Source organism: Salmo salar, chromosome 01 (assembly GCF_965601325.2).
Source record: "Salmo salar chromosome 01, fSalSal1, whole genome shotgun sequence".
NCBI classification, from domain to species: domain Eukaryota; kingdom Metazoa; phylum Chordata; class Actinopteri; order Salmoniformes; family Salmonidae; genus Salmo; species Salmo salar.
The window spans coordinates 164,225,244-164,235,161 of NC_138291.1; the positions used below are offsets into that span (position 1 = coordinate 164,225,244).

At 40.8% G+C, this 9,918-nt stretch overlaps 1 protein-coding gene across 1 annotated transcript in view; it reads left to right on the forward strand.

Moving 5' to 3' along the window:
• The window catches only part of LOC106568681 (allograft inflammatory factor 1-like), a 34,163-nt gene extending 27,733 nt beyond the window's left edge, over window positions 1–6,430 (forward strand). The window contains exon 6 of the mRNA XM_045692325.2: window positions 4,311–6,430. Within this exon, the coding sequence (XP_045548281.1) occupies window positions 4,311–4,398 (88 nt within the window). The 3' untranslated portion in view covers window positions 4,399–6,430. The remainder of the gene's footprint in view (window positions 1–4,310) is intronic.
• The last annotated feature ends 3,488 nt before the right edge of the window (window positions 6,431–9,918 follow it).

Below are 9,918 nucleotides of genomic sequence, written 5' to 3' on the forward strand. Positions count from 1 at the left end.
TGAGTCCTGGGAGTGTCATCTGATGATAGTCAAAGGTTAGTGATTAATTTTAGCTGTATTTCTGGTTTTTGTGACGCTTCTCCTTGCTTGGAAAATGGCTGTGTGGTTTTTCTTGTCAAGGTGATGTCCTAACATAATCTAATGCTATGCTTTCGCCGTAAAGCTTTTTTGAAATCGGACAATGTGGTTGGATTAACGAGAAGTTTATTTTTAAAATGGTGTAAAATAGTTTGATTGTTTGAGATTTGAATTATGAGATTTTTGTTGTTTTGTATTTCACGCCCTGCTATTCCATTGGCTGTTGGCGAGGGGTCCCGCTGGCGGAACGTCTGTCCTCAACAGGTTTTAAGGGGAAAATCTGAGAGGAAAAGCTGAGGGGAAAAGCTGAGTCGAGATGAATGGACCTTGGAAAGCCAGACAAGTGTTTTTGGGCAGGGTTACTTCATGTGTAAGCCCTTCTCAAACAGGACAACATCCTGGGTTGGATTTGGGCAGAGATCTAAGGGGATGGTCAGTGTGTGTTTGCTATTGCGTGTCAGCTCTAACTGGAGTAAGCTGGCCAGGCAGACCCTTAACCAGGCAAATCTCTAAAATAATCTAAAATGCACTAATCGTCATCAGGAGGAAACAAAACTGTTCTCCACTGCCCTTACACTCTCTTTGTTTCTCTCGCTCGCGCTCTCTCCTCCATCCTTCCGCAGTAGGAGTGAGGACCCTGTCCTAATTGAACTAGATGGTGTAGTTATCCATGTTCACTTCTGATGAACCTCTTGCCGGAAGGGAGGGGTGAGGACGGTTCAGAAAGTTAGAGCCTAATAAGTTAGCCTATTTATTCTGACTGATATATTAGACATGTTTGAGTGTTTATTATATATTATTATATAGAGGGCAAGTCACTGAATTCCATACTGTTGCCTTATTCAAGGGGACTAACCAGATGTTGGCCTTGAATCTCGCTCTCTCTCTCTCATGCGATGTGCAGTTGTCCGCCTTCCTCTCCATTAAGAGTGAATTAGATAGGGCCTCATTCACTGCCCTAAGAGAGAAAAAATACAAATGTTGCTAAACTCTATTCTTTGAGTGATTTGAGAAAAGCACCCCACCCTTTTCAAAAACCTTTCTCCCGCTCCAGCCTTTAATGCATGCATCTGATTGGACGTTGTCCAAGTTAGCCACAGCGATCTCCAACATCTCTTGTTTTATTATATTATGTAGTTTCTCCTGGGATGGAGAGTGAGAGTTGGAGAGAGGGATCGGAAAGCTGAGAGAGTGGGTGAGGGATTTGCGGGCAGAAAACAGGAGCTATTATATGGTTAGTAAATTGTTATTCATAGATAATTTTTTTCCCCAGGCCTATTTTCCAAGTCCAGTCCTATTGTTTCTTGGATTGGCCGTTTGAGTGTCAGAGTAAACTAAACACACATTTGGCTTCACACGCACACGTACGCACACAGACACACAGCATATTATTTATATCCTGTACTTAGTTACATTAACATATGTTTCTCACATTTTGGTTTACATTCCAAGTGTATTTAGACACCCAGGTGAGAAATGGCACAAGCGGTGAAATCCCTGTCCGGCCTAACCCGGACGACGCTGGGCCAATTGTGCGCCGCCCCATGGGTGGTCGCGGCCGACTGTGACAGAGCCTGGACTCGAACCAAGCTCTCTAGTGGCACAGCGATGCAGTGCCGTAGACCACTACACCACTCGGCATGTAAAACGTTTACATGCTTTGCAAGAAGAATGATTTCCCTAATAATCCTGTTTACATGGACACATCTGAAATCAAGCTAATGATGGGACTTTTGATAAATGCAGAAAATCACCAATCAAAATAAACGTTCTACCACAGTGACCATGTTATTTTTGCGAATACTATTTAATTCGGAGTTCGGACTTATTTTCGGTTTTTCTGAACACACTTCACTGGCACTAAAGAGGGAGGCTCTCTTAGCTGGTGCTGGCACATGCGCAGATCTAATACACCGCTGGAAACGCTGTTTAAGGTATACACGTATCCTAATAATTTGAATGATTGCTCAGAAAACCAGGTGTTTTAATTGACGTATGCTTACTTTGATTTTTAACTACACACCAATTAAGATAAGCAGAGTAAGGTGTTTACAAGACTATTGCATAATCTGCCTATTGCCATAATCAGTTTAATATCAAATTTTTGCGCTTGTAAGTATACTCATTGATAGAGGAAGATGCAGACAAGACCGGTGAAACATTCCTCTTCACAGCACCAGAGGACAAGGATGTATCTATTAGATAGAGACAGGTGACACGTTCCTCTTCACTGCACAAGAGGACAATGATGTATCTATTCTGTTTACTTCTAACTTGAAGAACGAGGGATTATCTGAAGAGTATTGATAGAGGTATTTGTCCATATCAGTTAACTAGTGATTATTACCATAGCATTGTGTAGTTAGCCTAGTTATTATGGATAAAAGGTTAGATCTACAGAGGTTGACCATGGAGTAAGTAGTTGATCGGTAACTGTATGGTTCTGTGTAGTGAATCCTAGTTCAGGTCAGTGTGATAGGCTTTCCAGGGTTAGTGTGTGAACCACCACACAGTGAGATGAGGAATCCCTCTCTTTCCTCATGGAGCCCAGCCAGCCAATTAGATAATCCCGGCTATATTAGTGGAACCGGTGTGGCTGTGCCTGACAACTGAGGCTGCATTGTCAGAGAGGAATTTAGAGGCATAGTGGGCGTTCGCGAGAGGGTCGGCCTGAGCAAGGCTTTGCAGAATGACTTATCTACAATACAAATCATCTTACATCCCAAATCACTACTCATTACATTATTTAAGATGAGCAATCCCCTCAAACACACTGATCCAGTAGCCACCGTCAGGCAGATACAGCTGGAGGTAGCTGATTGAGCCATCCACTGAAACACTGGGTAACGTAGTCAGGAACAGAATGGGCCATGGTTGCCAGGGAGCCGTGCACCAGCATTCAGGTTGCCGTGGCAGCGGTTTGGTCTCCATAGGGATCAGCGCTCATTATGAGCTTATAGGAGCTTTGCTGAGGTTAACCAAAAAGGAATGTAAAGATGCCTGCTCGCCCTGAATAGAACCTGTCAGCTCTCTCTCTCTCTATCTCTTGTTTTCTGTGTGCATCTCTCCCTTGCTTTCTCCCTTTCTCCCTTCCTCCCTGGCTCCCTCCTTCATTCTCTCAAGGCCTTTCATGGTCTCCATCTTTTTTTTTCAGGTTTAATTTGTTGTATTTGGACTCCTGCCTCTCATATTCCTCTCTTATCTCACTATTATTTCTCTTTCCGTTTTGTGCCTCACCCCCTCTATCCCAATCTCAGTTTGTCCCTCTCTCTCTACTCTCTCTATTTAGATCAGTGTGTCAGATTGGTGACATAAGCCCCTTATTAAACTCTGCAGGGTGTCCTGTTCTGATCGCCTTCTCTGACCTGGCCGCTTGTTAGGGACTGTGTTGTTAGTGACTGGGGGTGTCCAAATACCCATACTAGTGTACTACATACTTAAACTGAAGACTAATTTCTGTGTTTGAGCTATCACTCGTCTTTTCCGACTCAGGTGTTTGACAACAGTTGATAATCAGATAAATTGAAGCGCTGTACCAAAATGAACGAATGGCGGGAGTCAACGCAATCGTGCATTAGATGACCCATTCGGAGTACAAATTTACAAATTTCACATACTATAAAACATATGCTATTAGTACACTAGTATGGGTGTTCGGCCATGGCCACTATCTTCGTTAGTGTGGGACACTGGTTGGACACTGCAAGGCAACCATCTTAAATCCTGCTCAGCTCCCAGCTCCCATGCACCGTGAAGTGAATAGAGGCAGTCTAGGCAGGGTTGCCAACCACGTTCCCCAACCCCATCCCTTGGTGCATGGCCCAAATCCTGCTATAGCCTATATGCATACACAGGCATATGTTCACTTGCTCTCTCTCTCACTCACTCGTGCGCACACACACACACACTTTCCCAACACCACATTTCCAGTAACTCTTCAAGCTAACTGTAAACCTAGAGCTAAAAGTGCTTAGTGTGTTTGTCTGGGCATGTATGTTTCATGCTTGTGAGTGTGTGCTGCTTAAAAACACTCTACTCTATGTTCTACAGCTGGACACCCCCATTGACAATGTTGTGCAATGTACTTTTAGAAAAGCGCCTACTATTCCCTTAGCTCTGGGAGACTTTGAGTTTGTTTTGCAGTCCGCCACTGACCTCTCTCTCTCTCTCTCTCTCTCTCTTTCTGTCTGTCCCCCATCTCTCTTTCTTTCTCTTTCTCTTTCTTTCTGCAGGGTGATGATTTTCGAGGACAAGGCTAACGGGGCCATCTGTAAGCCTGATGGGCCTCCACCCAAACGGGACATAGCCAGCCTGCCATAGACCTAGGACATCCAGAGCCTCTAGACTATATCACCATTCTAGGACCCTACCAGGGCCCCTGCCCTCAGCCAGGGACGTGTACATAGCCTTATCAACTCCCCACCTCAGGATGTGCACGCGTCCCAGAAGGGGGGGGGTTCTCCTCCTCTGTTCAAAACATGTGGGGAGAAAAAAGAGAGAAGGAAAAATATATATATATATATATATATATGCTGTGAAGACATGGCAGATTAGCTTTTTTAAGACCAGTACATAACGTACATGTATATATCTATATTGATGATGACGACAATGAGAAAATAAGTATTTTTAATTAGTGTGAACACTCGTAACCCCTTGGCGATAACCGTGTAATTTGAGTCGTTTTGTGAATATGAGCAATGTGTTGTTTGCTGGGATCAAACTAACAGAGGTGACAATTTTGTGATATCCTCAGTATGTATTTGCAAGTGTAATGTGTTGATGCAAAGATTGTGTGTCAACAACTCATCCATTATGAGTGGTCTGCGTGTCTGGATACTAGTGAATTTATCAGTGGTCCTGTTTTATCATGATTTCAATGTAGTATTAATCGTTTTACAGATGTAATCAATTCGGTATAGTTTTAGTCAGTGATGCAGTGGAGGGTAAACGCTATTTAAACAACTTTTGCAAAAAAAATTTACGGAATAGGAAGCGCATATTTTTTCACTGTGACCGGCAATCAGAGTTTACACACCAAATTTTTTTTACTGGTTGTGTTTAGAGGGTTTGTAAGGGAAACAGATTGAACAGTTATTAGGGAAACTAACCCAAGTCATTCAGATATTATTTTACACATCTCTCATTTTACTCCTCCCCACCAAATGATTTGATATTTTTAACCATGTGAAGGTACCATGCTGGTTATGAAGCACAAGGAATAAAAAGAACACCGTTTTTGGAAAACCTTTTCTACACAGTTGTCAATCATCCCACATGATGGATGGTTGCCATGCTGCAGACTCCGCTTGGTCATTGTCTCACTATATGTCAGGTGTGACAGATTATGGCCCAACCCCTTTCTTCCAGACTAGAGGTGGGTTACTGTATTTGGGATTAGGAAGGGGTCGGTGGGGCGATGGATTAAGAGTCAGAGTATGACTAGATCCGGTGTTGTAGCTTGACACTGGCTTCCTCAACCTAAAGGAGCAGGATGGATGGGGTCGGTGGAGTCGAGTTTAGTAGCACTTCACGTGGATTTATGGAAGATTAGTTTTAAGGCACATGCACACACTGAAGATTCTCAGCATGTTAGTATAAATTATGATGAAAACACGTTCTTTCCAAGTGCCTAAAGTAATGTTGAGAGAAGAGGAGAGGAAGTTAGTTACGCTCTATTTTCCCTCCTGACCTGTATTTGGGAAAATAGTTTTAAAGGTGTTTATTCATGTATATGTTAGGGTTAGGTGTTCCTTTTTTGGTAATGTTCCCCTAGGTCTACGCTGTCTCAGGTACTGCTTTGAATGATTGGATCTCCGAATACATATACAGTACATCTATGAAGTGATGTTAGATATGCAGTTCAATCATGCCAGTTTCCCAAATGTCCCCGTCTGACTATCCTAGTCTTCATAGTGGTACTCTTCTCATTTCTATCTCGTCTGTAAAATGTTTTGAACCTGTCCCATTTCAAATTGTGTTATCCCCGTCTTGCCATGTTTTACTATAATCTTGTTATTTTCTCGTCTTTCATCTCGTCTCATTCTTCGTCTTTCATTCCCCCCCATCAGTCCGGGTTAATTTGTTTGTCCCATAAATTCTCCAGTTTCTGTGCCTCACTGTTGCTCTTCTATTCTTTATTTTTTTCTCACGCTTAACATGGAATATAATAGTAGTAGTAGTAGTAGTTTAATGTGTTCGCTTTACATGTTTTTGAGTATGTCAGTTATGTACTTTTATTCCCAGTGTGTTGGGTGGTGGTCTTTTCAGTGTTCTTTTCTTATGACCACCACTTTTTTTTCTTTTTCTTTTTGCCAAAACCAAAGCAATTAAAGTTATTTGTTACACTGGCGTATATGTTCTTGGGTAGTTTGTTGTATGAATAATTCCACCATTGTACAAAATATTTCATCAAACACTGAAACCAGCTTTCCAGTTTTTCCTGTACTGTTTGTAGATTGAAGGGTATAAAGGTTTGATGCTGTAACTTTTAGGAATGGACAGGATTCCCTTATGTTAGTGTTTAATTCACATAACCAAATCCATGTCCATTAAGTTTATTTTAAGATAACGTGTTTTAATGCATTTTTATTTCGTTACTTCATTGACTATTAACCATAGCCTTAGTTTTAATCCTATTTATAGTTACTGTAGCCCCAGAGTATGACTGTTACAGTAATTTACGTAGAGAAATAATAACAGGCACTGTAAAACGGTTCCATCAGTGCTTGACTTGGGCCGGAGCTGTCCGGAGCGCCATACCTGCACTACATATTTTTAGGGAATTGTGTACCGGCTCCTCTATTAAAAACAAAGCAGCCTATAGCCGGCCCAGATTCACACACTGACGCAAAGTTTATTTGCAACTAGTCTGTAAATCTGCGTGACTGTAGGTTGTTCGAGATTGTGCAGATTTAAAATTGAGAAAAATATATACATATTTTTTATTTCACCTTTATTTAAATAGGCCATGGTGGTGAAGTAAATACAATATATCAAGTAAAACACCGGAATGGTAGATTTGCAGTGGATGAATGTGCAAAGTAGAAATACTGGGGTGCAAAGGAGCAAAATAAATAAACATGGTGGCGAAGTAAATACAATATAGCAAGGTAAACACTGGAATGGTAGATTTGCAGTGGATGAATATGCAAAGTAGAAATACTGGGGTGCAAAGGAGCAAAATAAATGAATACAGTAGGGGAAGAAAATGTCAAATTAGGGTTTGTAAAGTAATGGAAATTAGTTGCATAATTGTTTATTATATTTGTTTTATTTATTTTTTAGGGGGTGGATCAGCTTCAATATTGCAGATTGTTGCTTCCATCAGTGTAATTATCTGCATCATTTCCAATGGGGGTGTGTGTGGATATATATGCATGCATGCACTACCATTCAAAAGTTTGGGGTCACTTAGAAATGTCCTTGTTTTTGAAAGAAAAGCACCTTTTTGTTTGTCCATTAAAATAACATCAAGTTGATCAGAAATACAGTGTCGATGTTGTAATTGACTATTGTAGCTGGAAACGGCAGATTTGTTTTATTTTTTTTATGGACTAACTACAGCGTTGTACGAAATCTTCAGTTTCTTGGCAATTTCTTGCATGGAATAGCTTTAACTTCTCAGAACAAGAAATAGACTGACAAGTTTCAGAAGAAAGTCTTTGTTTCTGGCCATTTTGAGCCTGTAATCGAACCCACAAATGCTGATGCTCCAGATACTCAACTAGTCTAAAGAAGGCCATTTTTATTGCTTCTTTAATCAGGACAACAGTTTCAGCTGTGCTAACATAATTGCAAAAAGTTTTTCTAATGATCAATTAGCCTTTTAAAATGATCAACTTGGATTAGCTAACAGAACGTGCCATTGGAACACAGGAGTGATGGTTGCTGATAATGGGCCTCTGTACGCCTATGTAGATATTCCATAAGAAATCTGCCATTTCCAGCTACAATAGTCATTTACAACATTTACAATGTCTGCATTATATTTCTGATCAATTTGATGTTATTTTAATGGACAAAAAACAAGGACATTTCTAAGCGACCCCAAACCTTTGAAAGGTAGTGTACATACATCTATCATATATACCATTTTTTTTTTTAATATACCTTTGTTATTCCCTGCAAACCCTACCACACTTCCCCCAATTGGAGTAAACTAATAAACAATAACACTTAGGCTTCTACTTCCAGCTTCTAAACTTATACATACAATACACATTTTAGACACAATCTATTTTACAATAGTTATATTTTGTTTGTTTTTAGTCCTGGCCTTTCTCTATTTCTAATGTCAGAAATAATTTTTGTTAATGTAATTCATGAAGGCACACTTAAGTAATCACTTAATCGACATATCAGCCATTATCCGAATGACCCTTCAGTGCGTGTCTGTGTCTGCCAGTGCGAGTAGACCATTGTCCAAGGAAAGAGCGTGAAACATTACAGCAGCAGATATAAATAAATGACAGACAACAAACTAACTAGGCAGCCAATTCAAAACAACGTGTAGCAGTTATCTCGCAAGTTAACCATAGTTAACTAAGCATTAATGTCATTGTCCCCTTTAAATCGGCACCTTTGGAAAGCTGGGATTCTCCTCTAAACCGTAGCAATGTAATTGGGACAACAAACATATTTTAAGAATATGTTAATTGACAAAACTTGCTGTGCATAGATCTCCCCTGAAATATTCAAATTTTAGGCTTATATATAAACAGTTAGATACCTTGCTTTGAAGTTGCCCACCTTTTAACCATTTCATCCCTGATTCATTGAATGAGGGAATCATTTTATGAAGACAATGATTTGGTTGTAACGTTGCAATATTTTATATCAAGGGTGGCACCATCCTCCAGGATAGCTACTGGGTGTGCAGGCTTTGTTCAAGCCCTGATCTAACCCCATTTTAGCCTTAACATCAGCTTGACCTTGAAAAGCAGACTTGGGTGTTCCAGGGCTGGATCAAAAGCCAAGTCTGCACACCATGGAGCTCTCCGGATGGCGGGTTGACAACATGACTAACAGTGCAGTTCTACTTTGTGGGAGGTTTAGTGCCTTGATCAAGGGCACAACGGCAGGAGATGGAGGGCCTACATGCGATCAGACACTGCAGCCTTCCAGTGTCAATAATGGTTACTTTTTCATGTAGGCTATAATAGTCATGAACATTTGGTTAAGTCATGGAAAATGAGTTTGAACCCTTAACAGTGAATATTCAGAGGTCTCTATGAATCAAATTGTATTGGTCACATACACATTTATCAGATTATTGCGGGTGTAGCGAAATGCTTGTGTTTCTAGCTCCAACAGTGCAGTAATATCTAACAATTCACAACAATACACACAAACCTAAAAGTATTAGGATGAGCAATGTTGGAGTGGCACAGACTAAAATACAGTAGAATATAATATAGTATAGACATATGAGATGAGTAAAGCAAAAATAAGTAAACATTATTGAAGTGACTAGTGTTCCATTATTAAAGTGGCCAGTGATTTCAAGTCTATGTATATGGGGCAGCAGCCTGTATGGTGTAGGGTTGAGTAACCAGGTGGAAGCTGCCTAGTGATGGCTATTTAACTGTCTGATGGCCTTGAGATGGAAGCTGTTTTTCAGTCTCTCTGTCCCAACTTTGATGCTCCTGTACTGACCTCGCCTTCTGGATGATAGTGGGGTGGACAGGCAGTGGCTTGGGTGGTTGTTGTCCTTAATTATCTTTTTGTCCTTCCTGTGACATCAGGTGCTGTAGATGTCCTGGAAGGCAGGTAGTTTTCCCCTGGTGATGTGTTGGGCAGACTGCACCACCCTCTGGAGAGCCCTGCTGTTGCAGGTGG